This window comes from Molothrus aeneus, chromosome 1, assembly GCF_037042795.1.
Source record: "Molothrus aeneus isolate 106 chromosome 1, BPBGC_Maene_1.0, whole genome shotgun sequence".
Lineage (NCBI taxonomy): Eukaryota > Metazoa > Chordata > Aves > Passeriformes > Icteridae > Molothrus > Molothrus aeneus.
In genome coordinates, this window is record NC_089646.1 from 19,349,186 (window position 1) to 19,376,521 (window position 27,336).

The 27,336-nt window shown below is 36.1% G+C and overlaps 2 protein-coding genes across 7 annotated transcripts in view; both read left to right on the top strand.

The window, feature by feature from the left end:
- Positions 1–18,125, top strand: part of LOC136558088 (nebulette-like) — a 96,767-nt gene extending 78,642 nt beyond the window's left edge. For all 5 annotated transcript variants that reach the window (XM_066552390.1, XM_066552381.1, XM_066552408.1 and 2 more), the window contains 9 exons: positions 3,364–3,471; positions 4,454–4,564; positions 7,211–7,321; positions 9,034–9,144; positions 9,821–9,931; positions 10,833–10,937; positions 14,039–14,131; positions 17,312–17,404; positions 17,809–18,125. In XM_066552390.1, the coding sequence (XP_066408487.1) occupies positions 3,364–3,471; positions 4,454–4,564; positions 7,211–7,321; positions 9,034–9,144; positions 9,821–9,931; positions 10,833–10,937; positions 14,039–14,131; positions 17,312–17,404; positions 17,809–17,952 (987 nt within the window). In that variant the 3' untranslated portion in view covers positions 17,953–18,125. The remainder of the gene's footprint in view (positions 1–3,363; positions 3,472–4,453; positions 4,565–7,210; positions 7,322–9,033; positions 9,145–9,820; positions 9,932–10,832; positions 10,938–14,038; positions 14,132–17,311; positions 17,405–17,808) is intronic.
- The window catches only part of LOC136558113 (LIM zinc-binding domain-containing Nebulette), a 244,577-nt gene that overhangs the window by 187,719 nt on the left and 29,522 nt on the right, over positions 1–27,336 (top strand). For both annotated transcript variants that reach the window (XM_066552426.1, XM_066552419.1), the window contains exon 5: positions 23,382–23,553. In XM_066552426.1, the coding sequence (XP_066408523.1) occupies positions 23,382–23,553 (172 nt within the window). The remainder of the gene's footprint in view (positions 1–23,381; positions 23,554–27,336) is intronic.

Below are 27,336 nucleotides of genomic sequence, written 5' to 3' on the forward strand. Positions count from 1 at the left end.
TGTTGATTAAATGAGTCCATCTTAGTTCGTCCCTAAGAATGGACTTCATCAGTTTATCATCTTAGCTCTAAATTTCTGGACTTTCCCTTAAGGCAGATCATGTCTTGCAGAATGTATTTCTTTCTTTTGTCCTGGAGGGGTTGATTCATAATGTCCATGTGCTTGTCTGGCAGCTCTGTAAATACTAAACCTATGATTTTTGCATTGTCCATATCCTGGTGGGTATTTTTATTTGGTACAAGAAGAGTTGTACCAAATGCTTTGCCAATCCCTGAGCTCTCCATTTTTACAGTCCTTCTCGGATTTGACCTCCCCATGTCATTACTTTTATTTAAACACAGTTTATTCTTCTGCCTTTCTCTAGTACATTCCTTGTGTTCTCCTCGGCTCTCCACAGCTCGTACCAAATCTGTTTTGTAATCTGCCACCATTGTAAAAAACAGTCTAACTGACTTCTCTGTGTTAAATGATTTCCAAAGACTGGTTTTTTTTCTTTTTTTTTTTCTTTCCCCTTCTGAAACACAGAGCTGGTTGCTAATTGCCTGATTTTTCTGTTTCCCTGCAGTATACCTTTCTCCATTAAAACCTATATGGTTAATTAAACTCATAAACTAATATTGTCGATTGAATGAATGGTTTTGCTTATTGACCTGAAGTGTAGAAGTTTGTACACTTTATGAAGCACTTACACTGTAATTTCGAGGCAAGGGTGTTACACAAGTCAACTTCCATGGGAATAAATGCCAACAGTTAAGAGGAAAGCTTGATGGGCATCTTTGGACATAAATAAACTGATTTGAACAGGTCAAACTCATCCTGGTTTTATTATTGTGTTGAGGAAGAAAATTACAAGGTAGAATTCTCCCTTCATACAGTATTTCCTGGTTTCACTTGGGATGGAGTTAATTTTCTTCCTAGTAGCTGGTGCAGTGCTGTGTTTTGGATTTAGGATGGCATCAATGTTGATAACACACTGGTGGTTCAGCTGTTGCTGAGCAGTGCTTGCACTAAGTCAAGAACTTTTCAGCTTCTTATGCAGCCCTGGCATTGAGGTGGCTGGTGGTGCATGAGAAGCTGGGAGAGGAGACAGGGTCAGCCAGGAGAGCTGACCCAAACTGGCCAAAGGGATATTCCACACCATACAGTGTTGTTCTCAGTATATAAACTGGGGGAAAGCTGGCTAGGGGTTCCTTCTCAGGGGCAGGCCGAGCATTGATAGGTTGGTGGTGAGTGAACTTTTTTTCATTTACATATTTTGTTTTTTTTTCCTTGAGTTTTTTTTCTTCCTCTTTTTTTTCCCTTTTATTACTGTTTATTATTATTATTATAGCTTATTTTATTTAAATTATTTAACTGTTCTTATCTCAAACCACAAATTTTCACACTTTTACCCTTCTGATTCTCTACCCCATCCCATGGGAGTAAAAGTGTGTGAGCAGTTGTGTGGCTGGCTGTGGTTAAACCATGACAGATATATATGTAATTCTGGTATGAACTATGGAGACACAAAATTTGACACTTTGATATATGTAGAACAGCTAGTTTAATGTTTTTCACATTTTAAATCTGTTCCTATTGTGGAGACTTTGAGATACTTATGAAATACAGGCTAAAAAGGGGGGAACTTAGATGTATTTCATTTTAATGAACAGGGTGAATAAATAGAACTTCAGAGACTGAATCTGGTGCTTGTAGTTTAGCTTAATGTAGGAAAACATTGTGAGCTTAGCTAAGTTGATTTTATAGAATTTCTTAAAAATTTTCTCCCATTAGCTGAGGAATGGAGTAAAAGTATGAGATCAGTGTCTGTAGATGGAGGTAATTTTAATTTGTTCCCACTACTAAGGTGATTTTGTTGTGTGACATTTATAGTTCTTTCCACTAGGAGGCAAACCCAGACCATCATATGTGTTCCTTTGCACTTCAAATATAAATAACAATGTTTATTTTCTATGGAACATAAAAACATCTGACTTTTAGATTAGCAGGAAAAATATTTTCTCTAGGAATGTACAAAAGCTATTTTTTATCATATCTTTTTTTTTAAAATTTCATCACAATATTTTAAATTCACATTTGATAAAACTCCCCAGTTTGTAGGTATAGTTTCTTTCTTCTATGTTTTTTCTTTCACAGTTATTTTAAATAGTATTTAAATTTCAAAACCTTCTGGATTTTGCCTATGAAAACATTTTTTGAATTTTTTTGTTTCAGAATGAATAGAAGAAATCATTTAAGCAAAGCAATTGTTTCTATAATTTCAGCCCAGACACTGCAGAACAAATCCATTTCAAAAAAAATGCAGTACTTCAAAGTCAGGTGTACACAACCACAAATGAACACATCTTGCAAAGAAAGAAATGCAGCGTTTTAACAGTGGTTGAATCATGCACAAAGCCACATAATAGATTTCAGTGTTGTACAGTGCATATTCAATCAGAAGCACCCCATGAGGAGAGAGGAGAGTGTTTTTGCAGGACCCAGTCTTAATGCAGAAGCCTGACAGAGAAAGAGAAATTCAGACATTGCTATTTTTGAAGAGATATAGAAATTAAAATTACATTACTCACTAAAAAAGTAATATTTTGATTTGTACCTGTTTGCTTTCCTTTAAGGCTTGTGTAGACTATTCCATCATGCCCCACACTGACTGATGGAGATAAGTAATGTGTTTGCCAGTCTTAATCAAAAGAGTGTGAATGAATGAGTTCAGAAGGGTTCTCCAGGTTTCCAAACAAAGTGTATTTCCTTTGTGAGTTAGCATAAAGGAATAAGTTGGTGTCTTAACCCTGTGTCCTTCACTGGGATTTTGCTGCCAGCTCTAAGGTCATAGTCCCTGGTAGATGTGAGGGGAGTGTTGCTGCAGGACAGGGCCCTACCAAAGCAGTAGTTTTCCTTCCCTTCTCCTTCCCACAGGTATAAACAAAAGTGCATTTGAAAGTGGTACTTCTGAGCCTGGAACTAAGACCTGTGGGGCCTGGCTGTGAAACAGATTTTGTTGCTGTTACAGTAAATGTGTTGTTTTATGGAAACAGCAGGGGATCCCATTAAAAAGTTGCCAAGTGTTCAGACATAGGTCATTTGGTCAAACCCATGCAATTGGTTTAAGGATTGTACTTGATGCTCCTTATTCCTGTTGTCTTCAAAGTTCACAATTTCTAGGTCTGAATTGTGTAGAAAAGGAATAAATGACTCCAAAACATATTACCTTATCTAACTGACCAACAGGTTAGGTTTGGGAAAAGTCTTCCAAATCAAAACGTCTAAGGAGGATGACTTAGACAGAATTTGTTTCTTGCCAAGGGAAGCAATCAGGTCTCATATTCTCTCAGCTGCTAACAGACTTTATTTTAATTTTACTAGGTCAAGTACAAAGAAAATTATGAAAAATCTAAAGGCAGATCAATGCTGGAGTTTGTGGATACACCAATGTATCAAGTTTCAAAGGAGGCTCAAAAGATGCAAAGTGAGGTAAGTAAAAATGTACTTTTTGAACAAGTGAAATTTTGATCAACAGACAAATTAACAGATATCTTGTACTCAGGTTAGGAAAATGTACGAAGCAGAGAGTAAATTGTGGGTATGGTAGAGTTATACAGGGAGTTCTCTGCTGTTCTGTAGTTCAGTTCTTGTGAATTTGCTTTTTTCTCAAAAGGCCATTGGTACTAACAATACATACACATCATTTAATTGAGAAGAAGCTCAATAGATCATCTAGATCTATTAAGAATATTTGAGTATTAAGAATAGATTTTAAAAGTTATTAAAATTTTAAAATTTTCACTTGAATTCCATCTTTAGGGAGGGATGGTTCTCATGTGGGAGCAAGTGAAGCCACAAAATCCAGTCCAACCCCATGATTTAGCTGAAACATCCTCCTGCCTTTCCAGCCTGGGAAACTCATCAAGGAAGAGGGACTGTTCCCAGGCTCCAGAACAGCACTGGCTGTCTTATATCAGGCCATGTTTTTCTAACTTTTAAAAAAAAAACTTCAAATGATGGAGATTTTGTGACTTCCCAGACAATCTAGTCCAGTGCATTACCATCCATCCTGAGTGAGATGGATGCACCCGTGTCCCCATGCTGCAGTTTGATTCCATTAGTTTTGCTGTGTCATGGAAAACAGATGATCTCAGCCTCTTGGTAGAAACTTTAATGAGTTTTAAACCATTACCTCGTGTGCCATTTGTCTTCTCTTTTCCCTACCAAGAAAATGTTTTTTTTCATAGATCAGGTTCAACATTCTCTTTGGACATACTGTACACATATTTTTGTCTAGATTGTATCTGTTTGTATAAATAAATGAGATAATGAAATGCATAATGAGTTGCTTATTAGTGTGAAATATAATTTATGGCAGGGCTCATTTCTGGGTCTGTTTACAATATCTCTCCTGAAATGTGCTTGGAATTGTATATGTATGTACCACTAATTGTTGGTTTTGCTACGATAGAAAACGTACCGCAGAGACTTTGAAGAAGGGATCAAGGGAAGACCTTCACTGGATTTAGACAAGACCCCAGAGTTCCTGCATATAAAACAAGTCACTAATCTTTTGAAAGAGGTAAAGGATTTTTTTTTTCAGTTGTTAAGTTGTAAATGAGCAATAAGAAGCATCAATACAAGCTGCTGAGTGCTGAATAATTTGAAATTTTCTTGGCAGCTACATACAAGTCACTTCCCAAGTAAAAATTCCTTCACATCATTTTGTATTCTGAATAGTCCTGTAGTAAGGAAATTATAAAGCTCAGCACACCTGAACCATACTATCCCTTCTCTTTTCAGATAGATAAAGGGGTGGAAGGAAGGATTTCCATTGGTGTCCAGATGGCAGTTTTTCCCTTTGAGTAATTATTTCACATTAATGGTAGACAGTTGTGGTTATACAAATGCCTTGAACTGCATAGAGTCAATTATAACTAACTTTATTAAAATAATTGTCTATCATACATGCTAAGGATAAAAAATGAAGAAGACCAAAATTCCATAATAGAGCTGTGATATTGCATAACTGTTTTAGTCCATTATTAGAAGGTACGTGTTTTCTGTATGCCTACTGTTTCCTTCAGATTTGTGAAATGTTCTTCAGTTGTATATGTCACTAAAAGTGAAATATTTTTTTTCCATCACTGAGAATCCTTCTACTTTTAGTATTTTTATATTATTATTTAAAACTGATTTCATGTTAGGTTTAGAGTATTGTTTGACCAAATTTAGAAGAGCTAGAAATGCTGGAAGAGCAGTGCTAGTAGATGTTCTGCCTTTGAATCTGGAAGCCAACAATACTTTGTATTTATGATATTAAGAATAGATTTTTTTTGCCAAAACAAATAAGGCACATTAGAATTAAAAACCCTTGAACTTTGTTCCTTTCCTTGTTCTTTATACAACTTATTCCAGTCCATGCTAGGTTTCATATGGTTAAAGAAAAAAATTCTTTTAAGATATTCCTTTAAAATTCATCCTCTAATAAATAATTTATTCTGATAAGTCTGACTGTCAGGTAGGCAAGTCTCAAGGTAGGTCTGTTTTGTGCAATGTCATTCTGTGGTACATCTCATACATGCCTTCTCACTAGGGAAAAATGCAAATCATGCTGTCATCTCATTCAGTTCATCTTGCTGCTCACCAAATGCCCAAAGAAGTGGGTACTGTACGCACAGTTGTATCTTGTGCTCTATATGTTCATCTCTGACATTTTGATGTAGCTCCTCTCCTTGGTGCTAAATACATTAAGATGTTCTCTAATTCTGGCCTCCTCAAGTTTTATGCCTTCTTATTCAGGGAGTAAACCATGCCTGTAAGTCAAAGGGGAAGGAAATGAGAAAATGAAAATGGTATTTCCATTAATGCATAACTGCATGAATTTCTGAGGATTTTATATCCACATCCAAGGAACGTATTCCAAACCCAAAGATTACCTAGGTAAAATTAATTATAATCTTTCACGATTCAGAAAAATTATGTATTTCTTCATAGTCAAGGATGTTGGTCAGTGTTTTTCCATAACGATTCATAATCAAGTTTGAATAGGTACTGCATGAAACAAGAAAAACCTGGAGTTAAAAATGAATTAATTGTTCCATCACTTTTTTTTTTACCCAAATGTCAGCTGTGTTCCAGCTTATTCTGTTGACTTCCCACTGTAGAGAATTCTGCAAAATATTTCACATTTTATAACAATACAAACTTTCTTCTCTGAGACCACATTTACAACTTCAGAAGAGATAACTGAATTAAATAGTTCAGAGTTTAATAGTTCTAAATTAGAAGAAATTTTTTCCTGCTTGTTGCGGGACATGGTTCTGATGATCAAGAGAAGCATCTTTAAAAATATCTGGTTTCTTTTTATTTAAATAAAGAGCTTATAGGGAGATCAAGGTGCTCACTGCTGCTTATGAAACTTAATATGTAATTAGGAGTATTAATTCATGTCTATGTAAATCATTCTGATAAATATTTTGTGCAATGTTCTTCAAGAAAGCCTAACCCTTATCTGGAGATGTGAAGAATAATTAAAAATCCTTACAAAACGTAAAGATCTTGAACTTCAATAGGCTTACATCAGCTCTCTAGGAGCTGGAAAGAGCAAAAAGAACCAAATGTCTGTGGGCAGGTTCTAGTGTGCTTTGAATTTCATACTGAATATTTGAGTACTCTGGAGGCTGCAGTTGCTGAATGTTGATAGGTCATACCAGTGCAGGGTCTAGGAGGCACAGAAGTGATATGGTAGGAATATTGCTTCTACATTTAAATTTATCAAGTGGTTGTTTTAACAGGTCCTAGTATGGTGTTTAGGGAATCCATCCTGATTGGGATGCCATTAATGGAACTGAGGTAAAAACCGTAGCACTGCTGGTCTGCAGAAAGAAAATGCTACTGCAGTGAAAATATCTGTCCAGAGACAGACAAGGCCCCTAAACAGTGTGCTAGTGCTATATAAGACACAGCTGGTTTTCAAGAGCACAAAAAATAGATGACAACATTGAAATCTTTTTACTTTTTTAGCATTGTTCCTTTTCATTTCACAATTTCCAATTCTATTTTAAGTCTGAAATCTTTACTTCAGCTAATTCATATTTCATAGAAATTTCAAAGAGACTCTTCAGATGTTTAATAAGTGGCATTTCTTTTCAAGATCTCACACAAAATAAGAAGTGGTGAAATCTCTCTCTCTCTCTCTCTCTCTCTCTCTCTTTTTAATCCTTAGAAAGAGTATCGAAAAGATTTGGAAGAAGGGATGAAAGGGAAAGGAATGACAGTGTTTGAAGATACACCAGATTTGATTAGAGTGAAAAATGCAGCTCAGATACTAAATGAGGTATGTTATCCTAGTCAAGGTTATTAATATCACAGAAGATTCACTTTGTGTAAAACTCAAAAGATTCCTTTTTTTTTCTTAACATAATCTACAATGAAATATGTAAGTATTGAAACTAAGACTATTTCTGTTTTGCTTGAAAAATATAGTAAAGCTCTGGATGAAAAACTACACAGGACAGATAATTCAGATTTTCAGGCAAGTAAAAGGGCATTGGAAATTATTAGTGGGGTCAGTAGATCCAGCATTTAGAGCTGGGTTCTACTGAGGCTTTCCCAGTGCATGAGTTCGGGTGGTCATCCAGACATCCAAGGAGAGGTTGTAGGGAGAGAAGAGGGAAGGCAAAGCTCATGCTTCATGTTATGCCTGGGGAGAATAATTTCAGAATTATATATATATATATATGTTTATTCACACACACATGTACACAGAAAAGATATTTTTATATTTATATACATATTATATATATATATATATACACATGTACACACACATTTGTCCATAAAAACCAGAGGGAATGCCATGGATAGGGCAAATTCGACCACTGTAAAGAAATGCAGGAATATATAGCTGTAACTCCTCAGGTTATTTTTTCCTTGGTGTTTTACACAATAAAAAGCTTAGAGGAAACATCTGCCATCCTACCTTTAGCAGAGAGGAATTGAGGGATGATGTATTCTTACAGGTTAATTTACAATTCTTGCAAAAAAACATGGTTTGTGAAGTAGAGGGCTGTTTTATCACATTTATTTCTACATCAGTGGAACAGAGATAGAAGACTGAAAGTCTTTTTGCTCATGTTCTTGTAAGTGATCAAACCGTTGTATTGAGAACAAACACATATTTCTTTTTTTCTAACTCATGTACAAGCTAAAAGTAATTAACAAACAGAAAAGTAAGAGGCATTTAAAAATTGTATATATTATATGTATTTACTTTGAAAAAGAAGAATTTTCCACAGGTAGAAATGATCTAGAACAGAAAAAAGAATTACTATTACTACAATACTGAAAATAGAAATAGTACTGGCTGAGAATATTTTTTTATAAAAAATGTCTACAACTGTTGTATACAATATTTCCATATTACTTTTTAATATAATTTGCTGATGAACAAGGAGCATATCCTTGCTTGGCTAAGCTGAAGTATTAATTTTGTTTTCAGTTTATTGGTTATTTATAATTTATGTCGTGAGGAAAAAGCAGCAATCATGGATGAGGACTGCCACTTGCCTAATGGCTATGGTTCAGGAAGGACCTATTAAATGAATAAATTACAACTTCCTGATCTGGAAGTTCACTGGAAGCAGTTCTGTATGGTATTAAATTTCTAACATGTAGTCTTGTCATAAATAAAATATTTTCTTAAAAGTAAAATGTGTTTCAATTAGACTGGCACCATGTTCTGCAGAGCTTCCCCTTTACTTTAGAAGAAAACTGTAGCAAGATGCATGGGCTGATTTCCCCCCACCCTCTGCCACATTAAAAATTCATTGATAGAAATTTGTACATTCATTGAAAATCTTCTAAAAGTTTTCCTCCTGTAGTTTTTTATGTGTTTTTTCTGACAACAGCTCACCAAGAGTCTTGAGAACTGTGACTCTTGCAAGTTTTGATTGACTGTAAATCCTAAATTTGAGTATCTTGTGGAAAAAAATCTACTTGTAACTCTCTGAATTTTGTGACTATCATATATAAATTCTGTCTTCACAGAGGCAGTACAAGAAAGACTTGGAAACTGAAATTAAAGGGAAAGGCATGGATGTTGGTCCAGATACACCTGAGATAAGACGAGCCAAGAAAGCTTCTGAAATTGCAAGTATGGTCAGTACCACTCCTGGGGTGAGCTTTCCATTTGACAGAATGCAGCAAATCATTGTGGGTGAGAATTCCAGATGGTGGCCAATCTAGGCAGTCCTGAAAACACAGATTTCTCTAACTAGCTAATCCATTGAGCTGCAAAGAGTTGAATAGTTGCATAATCAGTGTAAGGGGGGAAGTTAAGACTTCCCAGAACTTAGACTTTCCTATCACCTTTTGCAGGTTGGGCTTGCTCCTCATGAGCCGTGCCTGGCCTGGGGTGTGCTTGGTCACTGTGGGCCCTGCTGCTCTTAGGTCTAAATAGCTGCTTATTTAGGTAGGGCCAACTGATAAACAGAGTTAGAGGGATGCTAAAGCATTATGACCTCAGTCTTGCAAGGCCCAGCAGATGGAGAAATTCTCACATGAGTCTGACTGTGGCTGCCAAAACTGCAGAGACAGGTAGATGTGGCAGGCTACATTATATTTGAAGTGAGCAGCCTGTTTAAAGAGTTTTTTAACCCATCAGCAACTACAGTGTAGGCATTGCATGGATAGGTTCTACAAAACTAGTACTGTTGAATCATCAGTTATTTGGTGGTTTATGAATGCTGGTCGGTGAAATTGCACAGATTAAATTGGGAAAAAATTTAAGAATTTGGCTGTCAGCTGTGAATATTTCCAATGCTGTTCTTTTCAGAAAGAATACAAGAAAGATTTGGAGAATGAAATTAAAGGAAAGGGAATGGAAGTGGGTACTGATACCCTTGATATACAACGAGCCAAAAAAGCTTCTGAAATTGTCAGCCAGGTGAGTACAGAATTAATTGCTTTAAAATTACTTTGAAAGTAAAACACAATGAGATGTTAAAAACATTAAATCCTCTTGAACATTCTTAAACTAAAAAAGCAAGCAGTGCAAAATAAAAATATTAAATTGAATAAATTGAAGAATTAATTTTTATAGTGTGACCAGTACTATGAGAATAGCTTTGAAGACAGCATGTACAGACAGTTGTAGTATTAGTTATGTGGTTTTTTCCCCTTTATTTTTTCTTCAGAAAGGATAGGATAATTTTTTATTCAGAAAGAATAAAAGGGATCTGGGGACTGAAATGATAGGGAAAGGGATGTAAGTTGGTCCATATATTCCAGAAATACGGTGGGTCAAAAAAGCTTCAGAAGTAGCAAGCCAGGTTGACATAGTCAAAAGCGGAATGTTTTAATTCTGTGCAACAATGACTGCTAGAAAAACTCTGCTCAAAATACTTCTTCTCTTGCTCTGTAGAGGTTTTCATTGCCATACTAAATTAATTTACGTGTAGTGAAATGTCTTAACTGCCTGATTCTTATTTGTATTTTGGCCTGTTACAGCATGTAAATTGAATTTAATTATTTACATCTGCCTGTAGTTCTTTTCACATTACCAAATTACCTAATGTTACATTACCTATATCCTGACAGTGAGGGGAAGATATGTATGAGGATACATTATGTATGAAGGTATGTTATGTATGAGGATATATTATATATAGGTATATTATATATGCTTTAGTGTGGTGGCAGACAGTGGTACAGAGTATAATGGAGAAGACAGGTTTAAGTAAATACTGGACAGGGATGAGGAGGCTTATCAGCAATAGGAGCATCTTTTGTGCAGTTTGTTTATCTTCAGCCCAAAAAACATAGACATGTAAAAATTATTTTTCCAGAAAATGTACAAAGATGAAGCAGAGAAGATGCTCTGCAACTATTCTGCTGTCCCAGACACTCCTGAGATGGAGAGGATACGAAGTACTCAGAAAAACATCAGTTCAGTGAGTAATAGTGCTTCTTGCTTTGCTTGTAACTTTTCAGATATTTTTTAGTTTCAATAGGCTCTCTTGTGCCACAGAGCAAAATAGGGAACTTATGAGTAGGTGTCCTTTGAACCATTTCCATAATTTTCCTGGCAAAACTGTATCACTCATTTCTTTCAGTAAAAATAATATCCAGCTTTTCTAGGTGCAACACTGTTATTTTGAATTTCTAAACCTCTTATGCCACCTTGCCAAGCCACAGTTATTTTTAAATAAAAATCTTTTTTTCGTTTTCCATCAAGCCCCAGGAAGTACTTTATTTAAAAGGGGAAAAAAATATCTTAGGCTTCTTACTACACATATAAGATTTTTCATCTGTTTCCTATCACATGTACTGAGCATCAAGGTTGGGGTATAAAATTAGAACAGATCAAATTTCAAAAAAAAGAAAAATATAATGATTTTATTTTACACTGGGTATATTTTTTAAATTTTATGCTAGATTTAAGTTTCAGTTTATCCCTAAATATAAATTATGAGCTTAGATTTCTGAAATTGCCCATTTTGGGATGTATTAAGTTTCACTTCCCTTTTGGGCCCATTAATGCTGCTGTTTGTAATTCTGCCTTTGCTTGTAATATAACAGAGGAGTAGATCTGGCCTCCAGAACAAAAGGCCAATCAGTGGCTGGTTTTTATGGCAGACTATGTAGTACTAATAAAGCCAATGATTTGAGAGAAAGAACTTTAAGATACTTAAATATTTTTAGTATTATCTGACACATGTTAACTTAGAGATATCCTCAGCTTCCCCAGCTCTCAGAAGTAACTGAGTAAACTCAGTTTCTCCCGGAGGTGTTTTCCTGCAGCTCCCATGGACAGCTGAGGCTTCTGCAGGGGAGTAAGAACCTGTGGGGAGACCAGAGGAGATTCCTCTCTGAGCCTGCCCCAGGCTGTGATCATCTCCAGCCATCACCTGCCATTTTTCTTCCTTTGAATGAGGACAGCTGAAAGCTGCATCTTTCTAGAAGAAGCTCTTGACAGGCCCACTGGCCCATTTTTTCTTGCTGTCACCTGTTGGCTCCTGGAACGGTGCCCTGCAGCATAGGGTGATGTGGTTATCCCCATTTCTCATGTCACTGGTGTTCTATCAGGCTAAAACTCCCTGGAACAGAGGCATCCAAGCCAGCCCCTGTGATCTGCTTTCCTCCCTGCTCCAGCCTTTGATAGCTTTTGATGAAGTCCCCAAGTAGGTCAGTGGCTCTGGCAGTGTGGACTCACTAACATTTAGGTACCAGGCTTGATTAATTTCAGATAGGTATCACCACTTGGTTCAGCCTTGACAAGGCTCTGATGCATCTGAACCCCTTGCAGCCCTGGAGGCCAGTCTGAGCTTTTAGTGCCAAGGCTGACAATGATCCTCTTTGTTAGGGTTCTAGATAATAAGAAGTAAAAGGTTTTGTCTTTGAGGTGATTTGTATTTGCTTTCTTTTGAGATTGTCCTGTTCCTCTTTGTGAGCTGGGTCTTCCAAATGTAGGAAAGCAGTTTACTGCAGTGACTGAACTACCTTTTTTCTTCTTTCTCTGTTTTAATCTTTCATCCTTCTGTGCAGTTTAGATGATAAAGGCAAATTATTACTGAGTGAAGATACAGCTGGAAGCAGCCCAAACAGATAAAAAATACAATGACCCCTAATAATCTTATGATATTTGGATTTTGTCTCAAGTATTTTTCTGCCTTAAGGGACAAAAAATAACAACTAGCTCTGCAGATAAGATCGTTACTGCTTTTAGCTCACTAGCTCATTTGGCAGATGATTTATAAAAGGATATTTACTTCACAGTCATTTCTTTCATAGAAAAATTCCTGTCTCCAACATATTTTACCAATCCTTCCTTGGTAGAGGAGAAAAGTATATTGTAGTCCAGTCCACAATATAAATCTTTCTAACTGATATGATTCAGAAGAATTTTCAAGTTCTTACTCATAAACTGTCTCTGTCATGGTAAAACAAAATTCTAGATTGTTAAAGGTTTTCTGAATATTTAAAATATTAGTTGCAGATATTGACTTTTTTCTAGACTATTTGGCAGTAGTATTCACCCCAGGCTATGGAGAACTTCAAGGAAGCTGGAGGAATTAATCAAAAATTATATTTTTATTGTTCAAGGTTTGTTGATAGGAAAACTTAAATAAATCTTGATATAAGAAAGGCAGAAATACTAAATGATAAAGATTAATTTTATTAACCCCAGGATCAGACTTGTTTTTTACACTAATGGACTGGAAATACTTACTAGAGTGGCAACAGCAGTGACACCAAATACTGAAAATCCAGTAAAACTTCTTTAGTTTTGCAGCATGAACTGGTGCTCCATGGTTATTTAAATTGTAACCATTCTTGGAACTTGTGGAGCAGTTATTTACTGTCTCTTTCAGTAACTTCAAATGATCGATTCTACTGATGTGCTTTGTGTTTATCCTTTACTGAAACAATTGAAATAAAATCATATAAACAGCATGTGTATCTTTTAAGAAGTGAGTTTTGGTTTTAGATGCAGTCCTCAGCTTTCTGGCTTGAAGCTAGGAGTCAAAAATTGCATGACTTGGATTGTAGCTCTGGTTTGTTATGGTTATTTCTCCATGAATATTTCAATTTTCTAGTTTGTTAACTTAGAAACAATAGTAATGTCTGTTCACTTCTCACAGTATTTTAAGATCTGAAGACTAAAGAAACCAAATCAAATCCTGCATGTACAGGCACCTTCAATAACATTGAAATGAATGAAATTACTCAAGCATAAAGTTACATTTGTAAAACTTTATACATTATTATATAAATTCTAATATTTTTTTCCAAATTTAAATATGTCAAATACTTAAAAATACTGATATCAGTTTAAAGGATAAGAATATATTAGCTGGGTTACAGCTGAAAACAATGTTATCATAGTTATTGACAATTAGTCCTATTTATGAAAAATTAAAGTATTTACTTTCTTAGCAAGATTTATAGTCAGACCAATTTGCAACTTGGAAAATTGCCCAGCCCTTTTATGAGAACTAGCATTTGCATTGCTAACAGTCTCATAATTATCTTTTCTTTTGGGGAAATGAAGGTGTTTTATAAGAAGGAAGTAGGAGCTGGCACAGCTGTAAAAGATACTCCAGAGATTGAAAGAGTAAAGAAGAATCAACAGAATATTAGTTCGGTAAGTACTATTATCATAAATTATTCTTATGTGAGTAAAAGGTGAGCAATTTTTTTTTTTACCATTTTGCTTACTAAAAAGTTCTTCATTTTCATATCACACATCTCATTCAAATAGTTGTCCACTGGATTTTGTATATAGAGCTCTACTCTAGCACAGCTAGAACTCCCCTCTACTGTGGTACTTCTGTGTCCAAAGGTAGAGAGTCTAATTGAAACATTAAGAAAAATAAGAAAATATTTTAACTAAACATTTGAGGAAAGTGTTTTGTTCAAGGTTTGTTGATAGGAAAACTTCTTACTCTTAGGAATGAGAAATATGAGATGCATTTCCCCATATGACAGACTGAACAGCAGTTGTGTTTGCAGGTTAGAAAAATACCGTGTGACAAAAGAGAAAATCTGTCATATCCTGTTAGAGAGTGCATGTATTGCATAGGACTTGATAGAGTTTGTACTTCAAGATGAGAAAAACTGTGTCCAGGCTTCACCTGTGTGAAAAGGTGGAGGGTTGGGTCTTTACATGCTGGTCACAAGATGATCTGTGGATCTGATGAGATTAGTTCTGAACTGATTTTGTTTATCTAAGGATGCCCAATGTCTTTGGCACTTTAATAGGTAGATTAAAATAAAATATCAAAATGAATGTTTTCTTCAAATAATACATCGTGTTCTGCTAAACTTGGAAAAAACCTGGAAAGTGACTGCCAAGCAGCAAAACCCTTGTAAATGTGTTGTTCATTTCCTTTTTATATTTGGTGGGGACTCCTCTGGGGCAATTTTTATGTTTGTGACATGACTTTTATAATTATTAGATTTTTTTTTTAAGTAAAGTTCAGAAATAATGTACAGACATGATACTATGTTGTGTTTAAGTATTAGTTAAAATATGAATTAGGGTCTCTGGACACTTATTCTCATAGAATTTCATTGTTTATTGAATGGTGTCAAAAAGCTAATTTCCCACCAAAGTAAGGTCAGTAGAGAATTTCCAAAAAATTTTGAAAAGCTCTTATTTTCCTTAAAATTCTTTTTCTACTCTATCCATCACTATTCATCTTGTCATTTTGAGTCACAATGCAAGCTATCATGTGTCCTAAATCCTGAAATAGTTGTATATTGAATAGTTGAAACCTGCTGGTTGGGGAGCTGTTGATTTTCTTGATTTGACGGTGAGGGTTTTTTTTGTTTCTTTGTTTAGTTTTTTTGTTGTTATTTTGCTTTTAAATTTCCAATTACCACAGACATTTATTTCAAGAGTAGTCACACAGAAAGGAGAAGTCTTACTGTGGTGTTTTTTCACAATACATTTCAAAGTGAAATGGAAAAATAGCATACACTGTTCTTGCTGTTTTAGAAACCCTAAATAGTGGTGAAGAGGGAAAAATGAAAGGTTGATCAGTATGCTAGTAAACACATTTGAGGAAAAACCTACCAAGGGAAGTACAAAATGCATTAGTGGTGTAGTGGTACTATGTAAATAGCATGGCCTTTACCTTGCTAGTCTTTGTGTGGAGTTAATGTTTTACAAAAGATATTTTATTACATGTAGTGTACTTAGAATTACTTTAGTCTTGTATAATATTTATTAGAGGTATAGCATGCCAAATTTAAAGGCAATGTACAAGAATGTTTCAAATTACATGTCAGTTAGAAGGAAATTATATTGTGCAGTAAGAGGGAAATTGTATTGTGTAATTTACAGGAGTCCCAAAGGGAGGGTAAATTACACCAATTCTGAATCCATTAGATTTAAATGTTTTACACGTATTTTTGAATTTAGCCAGAAGAACTTGGGACAGCCTTAAAACTATTTCCTGGGCTAAACAAAACTAGTATGTGGAATGTGAAGCACATTTGCACTAGAAGTAACACCAGGTCACCAAAATAACACAGTACAACCAACCACACAAAAAAGTCCATTGAATCATGTTCTGAAAGTGATCAGATTCTTCCAGACTACATATGTAGGAGGAAAACATAAGAATGGTGTTTTCAAAGCCTAAAATACAAGGTGGTGACAGCCAAGGAGGTTGAGCTTGTCTCACCTATTGTGGTCATTGGTTTGGAAGAAGCCAAGATCTCACAGAACTTTCAAAACAAGCCACAGACCCATGGGCTGTAGCTGAATTCAGAGGAGAAGCTACAAATAACGAAGGACTTTTAAAAAACTTATTTATATTGTGGGGCAGGCAAGGTTGGACACAGCACTGGGAAGAAGAAGTGTTTTGGGAGAATCTATTTGTGTTTTTGTTAGTGTGAAATCTGTGAGGAAACCCCTGTGGTATGTCAGTCAATACCACAAAGCTGGGGTCTTATTAAAATTCAAGTAACAGACATTTTGCAGCATTTTTAGGATGAGTAGCACTGCCAATTCTTAAACTTACCTAATACTCTCTATTAAAAGACCCTTTTTTCTACTGCTATGGTGTTTTTGCCAGTCCTAAACTGTCTGGACTGTGATTTTCCATTCCTGGTCTGTACTTTGGGCTGGTTTGGTTTTATTTATTTATAAATTTCAGTCAAAGCAGCTTCCAAGTATGAGCTTAGAGGAAAACAAGTTGTTTTGTCTGTGCTATGAAATTGGACGTTCTCCAGAAGTAACATGTCTTGAGAAGAGACTTGAAAATTAAATGTTAGGAAAAAAACAGTAAATATCTGACAGCACCTGCAAAGACTTCAACAATCCAGACAACTACATCCTCAACTGTGCATCCCATGTGTTTTTAAAGAAATTCAATGAGACTCTGAAGCCATCCACCCTTTTAGGAGCACCTAAAAGGCTTGGTTTCTGAAATGGACTGGTAGACACCATAGGAAGTAAATAGTAAGACCAAGTCATTTTCAAAGGGGTGTAGATCTCCAAATAGTGTATGCAGCACCCCAATTATCGTGAAAATAGCCACAATCCCATGTGATGTATATTCCCATTGTAAGAGTTTTAGTACACTAGAATTGTTTTAAGCACTCTCTGCTGCATTGCATCAAACGAGATACATCAGAGACCCTTAGCAGACTGTTTTAGAAATTAAGTACAACTGTTGCTTTTCAGGCCAATGGTGTTAGTAGGTGTTAGTAGTGCAGTATGTGTAAGGGTGAGAGTATAAAGTGATAGATGTATTTTAGTGCCTATCTCTCTCTTCTTCAAATTGATAATATTTTTGTAATATCTACTGTGCAGATTAAATACAAGGAGGAAATTCGGCGTGCAACAACAATTTCTGATCCACCTGAACTAAGGAGAGTTAAGGAAAACCAGAAGAATATCAGTAATGTGTGCCCCGTTTTCATTTCTTGCACAATTCTCTCTGCTGTATTAAATGTGTTTGTGTCTGTGGTGTTTGTGCTGCTTTCTGTTTGTCCAAAAAGACCCATTTAATCAATTAATGGTAATAATTGATTGTCATAATTATAATAATAATGATAATTCCTCAGCTTTGCACTTTGATTCATAAGAATGAGAGTGAAGTATTCCTGTTGAAATAACAATTGTCTGTGTTTGAAATAGAAGAACTGCCAGAGGGTGAGTACTAAGTATTGTGTGGGAAGATGGGATTGATTATTAAGGAATGGTACTTTCCATCCAAATGCAATGTGCTCTGTAGTGATGTCTAGCACACTTATGTATTTCCATTACTTGGAAATCTCTGTTGTAATATCTTCTGACATGTTTGCTAGGTTCAATACAAAGAACAGCTCTGCAAAGCTACACCCATGAGTGTCACCCCTGAGATGGAAAGAGTCAAGAGGAATCAAGAGAATGTCAGCATGGGAAGTTGCTATCCTTTAATACTTTGTGTAATTTTTGGGTGTGGAAGATGAATACGAAGTTCTGTATTCTGAAATGATGCCTTCTCTTTAGTCTGGGGGAAATGAATGTATTGTAATGGAATTACTTGAAAATCTTCTCTTAGGAAAAAATTGTGAGAAGGCTTTGCTTGGTTTGGGAAATGGCCGGTGAACCATCACGTATTCTATTAAAGAAATGGCTGCAATGCTTTGAGATGTTATTCTCTTCCTTGGATATTTGCTGAAAATCTTGACCCTTCTTTTTTTTTTGAACAAAATACCTGTTTCCGGTTTTATTTTTCTTTGCTTTGTGAGAAATTAGCTACAGTTGTGCTCCAACTTCAGCTCACTTACCTTTCTCCTTCTGGTTCCTCAGTAACCTTCCCATCAGAATTTAGTATTTAATGGCTGAGATAACCATTTGCAGGGGTGCAGAGAAGAAGGCAAGGACTGGAGCATGCTACTGCCTTCCTGCACTGATGAAGTTGCACCCTCTTGATGAGTCCATGAGAGACCAGGCACTCTCCTTCCTCACTGAGAGCTGCCATCAGCAGCTGTGGGTCATGGGTCCACAAATAGCGTCAGTGTTTCCCTGGGTGCTTTCTGCTGCATTCACCAAAATAGTTTTGAGTCATAATTTTCAAGAATTCTGTCCCTCTAACTCAGCTTCTGGATTCCTGTTGATATATCTAGCCTTCCTAGAATGTATTCTGTTCAAAAACTGCTTTCCCTTTTTCAAGCCTGTATACAAGTATACAAGTATACAAGTCTGTATACTACTTCTACTCACACTACTACTGTTTACTCTTCATCAATTTTTGTGTTGTGAAAATTTCACTGGAAAGTTTAAATTCTTTTCAAATCACTGGAATAGCTTTGAGTGAAGATTTGTTAACTTCAGCCATTTCTAGAAACATCAATTCTTGAATAGTCATTTTACCTTTATAAGTGTTAATTTGCGAGTCTAATCCATTTAAAAGCTTACCATAGTTTTAGTAAGACATTAATTTTTCAATTGGAATACATTGATGTGGACAGACCAAAATTGTGTTGTCCTGGAAGAAAATTGCTTAAGCAGTAGCTGCCTTACTGCCACAATGCACTGCAGAATTATGAGTATAATGTATCTGCCCAGTTAACCTTATCAGTTAAACCCAAGAGCTTGATTTTGTATGGAACCATTTATTTTGCAGAAAAATACATGAATTGGTATGAATTTGTTGCCAGAATCTGTTACTAAATATTTACCATATCTGACTTCCCAGCATGTGGGGCTACAGTTAACATTACTTTGCTTCGTCTGTCAATGCCACATCCTGTCCTGATCTGCTTTAGATCCTGATCCAGCCTTGGGTGTGCATTTAATGCAATTAATGCAGTGTGTTTGATTGCAGAGTGATGAAGGGAATATTCCTACAGTACATTTAAATAAATGCATAGCGAAATTAGGCTGGATTCAATTGGCAGTTGTCTGATGTACTGCACCCTCTGTGTTTAATCACCTTTGAATATGTAATATATAGAATTTAGAACATTGATGGAGAACTTATGGAATTTCTGTGTCTTGACAAATATGTATTTACAGTGGACCTTTCTGAAATTCAGTTTTTCATATGCTCTGCTTGCCTTTACTGCATTACATGTGGCTTAACCCCATTCCAAATATGAGTTATTTCTCTGTAGAGCAAAGGACCAGTCTGGTAAATGCCAGATATTGTGTGCATATGTGGGTATATATCCACAGAAATGCATTAATAAACAGCTTGTACATTAAAAAAATTCAAGGTTATCTTTCAAAAATCAAGTTTTATAAACTGTAATAAACTTCAGATGCATTTTAGCTTTTCTGTTGTTTCCTGGATGACCTTTGAAGTCATGCATTTTTATATAAAACAAGAATATATTGCTATACCTGAAATAGTATGAATATATATTTTATTCTGTTAAATAATAGATTCACTACAGAGAGCAGCCTGGCAAAGCTACTGCTGTGAGTGTCACTCCTGAGATGGAGAGAGTCAGGAAGAATCAAGATAATATCAGCTCGGCAAGTTGTTTGAATCTTTTTGTCATTCAGATTTTTCAGTTGCTGTAGAAATATAAGCATGGATATGCTTTTCCTTTTACATTTGCTATGTCAAAGAAAGCCAACTACATCATTCACTGATGAGATACTGGTTTTATTCTTTGAGGACATGGACTGCATATATGTACAACAAACATATTCAGGGAATACGTTTGCAAAAAAGTAAGTGGTTGTGTTGGTGTCAGTATTTTTCAAGGAGAGAGTCACTAGAGGTCAGTAATTCTTTGCAGTAAAGAAAAAGAGGAAATGAGAATTTAACCTCAGTGCAGATGTCTTTTTTTTTTGCCATTCAAAACATGGAAGTGTCCGTTCCATTCTGTGACGTGCCACCTCTGTTAGAGCTGAGTAGTTCTAAATAGGTCCCATTGCTAAATACTAAAGAGTGAGATAATATCTATTTCTTGGCTTTTATGATAATAAAATGTAATTGCTACTAAAGTAGTCTAAGAAGCAGGAGACAATTCTATTAAGGAACAAGGAAGACATGCAAAAAGCCCAATGGAGTAAAGGATAAGACCAGTTATGTTGCAGTCTGTGCTCAACATTGAAACAACATTCATGGCAAAGTCACTGCAGATGGTAAATAGAAAAGGTTTCATGCAGAATCACTGTGGCAGAAGAGAATTGCAAGTAATGAACACTTGAGAACTGAGTGTGGGAGTGAAAAGTAGGTTGAATTTGTCAGGGAATATGTCTAAGGACAAAGGAACGGAATCTGACATTGTAACTGCATATATCTTAATCATGTTCTTAAAATGCTCATGAATATTTACCAAAGTCAATTATTTTTGAGGTGTGTAGTTGAAAATAAGAGGAAAATCTCATGACAGTTCTAGTCTTTCAATAATTTTTTTAATTTGTGAAAATTAAATGTGTTTCTCCAAGTGACTCATTCACTTTGTTTCTCAAGACTTACAGGGATAAAAACTCCTCTATGTTAATGAGAAAGATAAAAATCAGCCCATGTTGACTGTAATTATTCTGTCCAGAAAATGCCTTATATTCAAAAGCATATGTCGCTGAATATATTTTCTAAGACAATTTACTGTTTAATTAAGAAGGCTTTGAAGAATATGCAGTACTATATATTTTTGTTTCTCACACAATACTTCAAGCTTACCAATGAAAAACAGACACCAAGATACATATTTTCATGGGTGTGCTTTCTTAGCCAATATATAATCTTAAGGAGGGTTGACAGTTTCAATACATGGTTTTTCTCATCACAAACACATGTTGAAATAGGTTTGCATGACTCATTTAAGAAGTAATACTTGGAGTGTGAATACATAGGTAAATCTAGAATATTAACTAACACAGTGCACAGGTCACGGTACAATGTAGAGCTAAGAGAGGCCATTGGTAGAGGAACTCAACAAGACAGAAAAAACTGTAAGAGTACTCACTCCCAAACCAATAAGTAGGATCAGCTACTTTCACTGTTTTGGGATTTTGAGTGTTTTTTTTTTTCTTATTTTTAACAGATAATGAACCTTATATATTTACTAGTCTGTAAAATGCCACAAAATAAGGTAATCAGGAGAAATGTGATGTAAGAGATTCAGTACTTCCTAATGCACAAAACCCAGAGCCCAGACATTTGTGTAGGAAACAAAATATTCAGATTCTTCCCAGACATGTTGCTTTGTGCTGCTAGTAAAGACTAGCTATTGAATGGGAGTTATAAGCTTTCCAAAGGATTAATCCTCTTGTAAGGATTGAATTCCCTGGGCTTCTCAGGTTATCCCAATCCCACAGACTCTGTTTCTGTCTCGGTAATAAGCAGGTAGCTTATCATCAGTTTTAAAGGATGTTCTAAGTCACAATGGTGTTTTTTTAGTGTTTATCTTATTTTTCAGTTGATAAATGAATTATTTCCCTTATGTCATTCAAACAGTCACAAATTTCAGCTTTTAAATAAATACTTTATTTTTAGTAAGTGATTGATGGGATAAATGTGCCTTTTGGCCTTACTAATATACAAGCTCATCTGTATCCTCACTGTGAAATAATTTACTGGCATGTGAGTAAAAGAAGAGAACTGTTGGGCATTGTGGTTTGGAAAGGTACTATTGCATGGTGTGATTCTCACCATCCTTCCTACTGTAAGCAAAGAAATTCACCTGTGCTGTTGTTGCTGTTTTGCAGGTCAAGTACAGCAGTGATCAGAGGCAGATGAAAGGTAGACGTAGTGTGCTTCTAGACACACCTGAGCTAAGGCATGTCAAAGAAACACAAAACAACATCTCAATGGTAGGGTACTTTCTTCCTGTGACTAGAGCCTTCTAAGGAATGGCACTTGACTTCCACTGGATTTTGCCTTCCATTAATATAGGTAACTAATGAAACTCTCTCCTCAGGTATGGAAGGAATATTTTCTTCTTACGCCTGTAGAGGGAGTGTTTGCTAACTGCATAGGAGTGTAATGAACATTTTCAAAATACTAATAAACAGTTTTCTAACAGTTAAATGTCAGTTCTTTTGTTTTTTTTTCCTTTAAAAATGTACACACATCATTTGAGCATCACAATTTCACTGGATTAGGTGACACACTTCACCTTGTGCCTGTGCATGTTCCTGGTTTCTGCGTGACTTTGGTTCTTGGAATGAGTTGTTTTGTGTGCATCAGCTTGTGTGAGAATGTTTGCCAATTTAATGAATTGATGATTAAGTTATTTATAATGTAAATATGCATAATCAGCAGTACTACCTTTATAACTCTTACTAATACTGAGGTTTTGTTCCAACACTTGGTGCTGTAACACTTTCTACTCTAATGTCCTTTTTTCTAATATTTTCTTTTAAAGCAGGCAGTTTAGAATAACTGTTGTTCTTTCTAAAAACCTATTTTTAAAGCCAGCTGACATATGATAAAACAAAAGGGCAAAATATACATTTTCTGTGATACTGTGCAAGTAGTCAAAATTATCAGTGAATGAAAATGCTTGAGTTCATTAGAACTACTACTGCTGGAATTTTTTTACTGACAGATGTATTCGTCTGCATCAGTAGACAGCTATCCTGTCTTTGAGAAGAAGGGAATGCACCCTGAGGTGCATGACCTCCTGAGGGCAGCGCTGTTTTGTGTCCTGTGTGATAGTAAAATGATGCTTTGCTGCTTAAGCTAGTGCCTAATTCAGTATCAGTGGACAAGAAATGCAAAATTGATAATAAAATATCATAAAAACTAGTTAAGGTGATAGAAGATACTTGGCTGGCCATCCAGCCTATCTCATGTGTATAACAATTCTCTTATGGTGAAAAGTCAAAGTATATAAGTGCCTCATAAACCAGACATATATGTATTCCTGCACAGAATAACCATTTGCTGTCAGTTGCAACCTGGGGAAAAATGTAATTCTCCTTGTTTTCCTAGGTAAAATATCATGAAGATTTTGAGAAGACAAAGGGCAGAGGCTTCACCCCTGTGGTAGATGATCCTATAACAGAGCGTGTACGAAAAAACACCCAAATTGTGAGTGATGCAGCATACAAGGGTGTGCATCCACATATTGTTGAAATGGATAGAAGACCTGGAATAATTGTTGGTAAGCTGATAAATACTGTTGTTATTGAAGGCACGTTGGGGAAGAGAGAAGCCCTGTTTGTGCTCTCCAGATTCCATTTTCTCTCTTTTCTCACCATGAAACTTATGGTTGAACTGCAGGTTCCATGTCAGCTTCTAGAGAAGTCATAATGGGAATGAATGGGAGATAGTTCATAGAGATCAAATGACCATATAGTCATTTGATCTGTGACTTAAAAAAAATATATGGATAGTTGTTACTATTACTTTAAATTTGAATTTTGACTCTAAAAGGTAGGTCAAGGTTTTACAATTTTACACAAAAGAAAGATTATTAAAACTGATTCTGCAAGCTATCAATGTTTAAATTTTGCAGGCCAGTTTAAATTTTCCTTTCTGTCAGTCAGTAATTTCTTCAGAACTGCATATATCTATTTACCTCGTGTTTCACAATTTCACACAGCTTTTAAAATATCTCAAGCTGTAATTCATCAGTAACTCATTAGATCTCTCGTAAGTCAACTACCAGTGTTGAGAAGTGATGTTCTGAAAGATGGCCCAAGATAAGGATGGGTGTTCAAGGGGTAGAATGCAGATTAGATTCATATGTAAAGTCAAGGTATTGCATAAAGTTATTATTTGGCATAACCATAATGAGCTCTGTTTAAAAATCAAAGTGGATATTTGAAATTGCTGAAAACTCAGCAAGTCTGCTACGGCAAAGGAAGTGGTAATATTTTTTTCCTTCTCATTTCCTTTTGTTTTTTGTGTGTCCCATTAATGTTTTTTCTGTGCTTTGTAGCCATGATCCCCAGAGGATCTGTGTACAAAAAAAGCCATACTGAGATAGCACTCTAAAATTCTTCATATATAGTGATAACAGGGAGGCTGACTTTAAGTTTACATCTCAAAACCAGAGAAATTGCAGGTGAAATGGACTAACTTGTTGGTCACATAGGCCATCCTCTTGCCTACAGCAAGGTTAACTATGTTATTCCTGGCAGATGCTTTCTCAGTCTGTTCCTTAAAGTCTGCAAATAAGTCTCCCCCACATAAGGAAATTTATTTCTTTCCTTTTTTTTTGCTATCCTTTTTGCGTCTGTAGCTACAGTATATGAGAAGGGGTTTCCCAAAAGTGTGTGTTAAGAGAGCTCTGTCTGGGGCAGGTGCTGATGATCTTCCATCACTACTCACTTTCTTAGTTGTGGTGCAGTCAAAGAAAAAGAAAAAGGCTTCTGTGAAATTGCAGTGTAACATTCAGTTTGCAATTTGCTCTTTAGTGTATGCTACAAGCCTCCTGCTCTCTGCTGCATTGCATGTGTGCTGTAGCCCTGTATAAGAACCATGTGTGCAATCCCATGTTCAGCAGCTGAAGTCTTGCTAGAACTAGCAGATTGGAATGAAGGACATCCCTGAGACAGATTCATGAGCTGTAAGAACTGAAATATATATAATTATTTATCATCTAAAAATACTCCTGTATCAAAACATAAAGAAATTCTTAATTTCCCATGCCTGCCAAACAGCAAAAATTGTACAACTATGTAAAGGAAAAAGACTGTGACTATTTCAGCTAGAGCTTTTTTGGAATAAAATTGCAATTATAATATCTACTTGTTTAGAAAGAAGCAGTGAGCTCCCTGATTGTGAAATGTCCTTGGCAACTCAAAAAAAAAAATTTGCAAACTGAAAAATGTACTTAGGACTCTCGTGAGTATTATTCGTAGCTGTAAATTGTTCAGCCAGTTAGGAAAACTGTGTCAGAATCCCTCTGGTTGATTTTTAATGTGTTATGGGTGAAACTAGAGCTACTCTTTCAAATGCCTGGTTACTAAAATTAATGACACTGCTCTGGCAAATAGACACTAGTTTTAACCCTACTAAACCATTCTCAACCCATCAAGATAAATTGATGTTGGTGAGCTTTGGATCTATTACTAAAGAGAAACCACAATTCTCACATGAATATAAGGATATTTTACCTTGGCAAAAGCTACCAGGGAATGAAAACTGTTTTGTGTTATAGATTGCCAAGATTCTGATTCCATGTATTTATTTCAGACTATAGAGATGGATAAAATCAATACAAATCAATGACTCTTGCACTGGTGCTGCCATGAAGCCATACTTATATTTTCACTTGCCAAGGCATGATCAAATAGGACAAGTTGGGTGTTCACCAATTCCCCTACCCCTTCTCATGCCTGTCAGTGCTTTATGTTCGGTTTGCAATTTGCTCCTTAGTGTATGCTACAAGCCTATTAGCATAATTTATGTGCATAATTTATCTCTATTAGAAATAACACATTGTTTATCAAAAGACTTTGAGTTAGCTTTAATTTATCTTGGCAGGAAGGAGTTAGCACTACACCTCACCTTCTGGGAGTTGTGGTAGATAATGTGTAGTGTACATACATTGAATGTATTCTAAAGCCATGGGATTTATTTTGCTAGCTCTGTCTGTTCTTTCCATTGCATCTAGGCTATTAATCATTTGAAACATGTAATATTTGGGGTCCTCACAGTCATACTTTACCTACAACCCGTTACTTAGCTTGGTATCTCTCAAACCGGCAAAAGAACAAAGCTGGGAAGACAGTTTTTTTTTTCCTACTTCCAGTATATGGAGTAAATCTTGAAGCCAGATCTGCCCAAGAAGAAACTATAGTAAAAATATGTGATCCGGTAGATTTGTGCTTTGACTGATTATATTTTACATCAAGGTTTTAGTCGAAACTGGTTTGAAGAAATTAAAAGATTTATAAATTTTTGACATATCAGATATCGTAGAATCATTTAGATTGGCCAAGACCATTAGGACCATCAAATGCAACCATTAACCCAGGACTGTCAGCCCACCACAAAACCATGTCCTCAAGTATCATGTCAACACACCTTTTAAATATCTCCAGGGATGGTAACTCAGGCACTTCCCTGGGCAGCCTCTTCCAGTGCTTGACAACCCTTTCAGTGAAGAACCTTTTCCTAATATCCAATATATAAGCCTCCCCTGGCACACTTGGGGCCATTTTCTCACATCCTATCACTTGTTACATGGGAGGAGAGACCTATTCCCACATCACTGCAACCTCTTTCAGGCAGATGTAGAAAATGACAAGGTCAACCTAAGCCTCCTTTTCTCGAGGCTAAACACCCCCAGCTACCTCTGCTTCTCCTCATCAGATTTGTGCTCCAGACCCTTCCCCAGCTCCATTGCCCTTCCCTGGACTCTCCCCACCATATCAATACCCTTCCTGAACTGAGGCACCCAAAACTGAACCCAGGATTTGAGGTGTGGCCTTGCCAGTGCCGAGAACAGGGGGATGATCTCTGCCCTGGTCCTGCTGGCCACTGTGGTGCTGATCCAGGCCAGGATGCCATTGGCTGCCTTGGCCACCTGGGCACACACTGGCACAGGGAATTACTTGTTAAGTTCAAGAGTGGACATAATTTTTTCCCATGGTAGATGTATACAATGCAGATTTCTACAGCTGAATTTGTCGCCTTAGTTAATTTTTTTGATATTAATTAAGAAAGATAGATACTTTTGAGTTTACATGAATTAAGCAATCAGTAGAAATTTATTTTGGACGAGCTATGGCCCTGATTCTTCTTATGCTGACATGATCTCTGCTGTATGCAAAGGAGACTCTGTAGTGTCTCTGTCAGCTGTGGAGCTGTATACTGCCAGCTGTCAGCAATAGGGGCATACACTGCAGCATCTCCACACATAAGGGTGCTGCTGGTGAACTGGGGAAATAATCTTACAGCTCTGATGATTTTGGTTCTGCTACTGGAAGAGAGC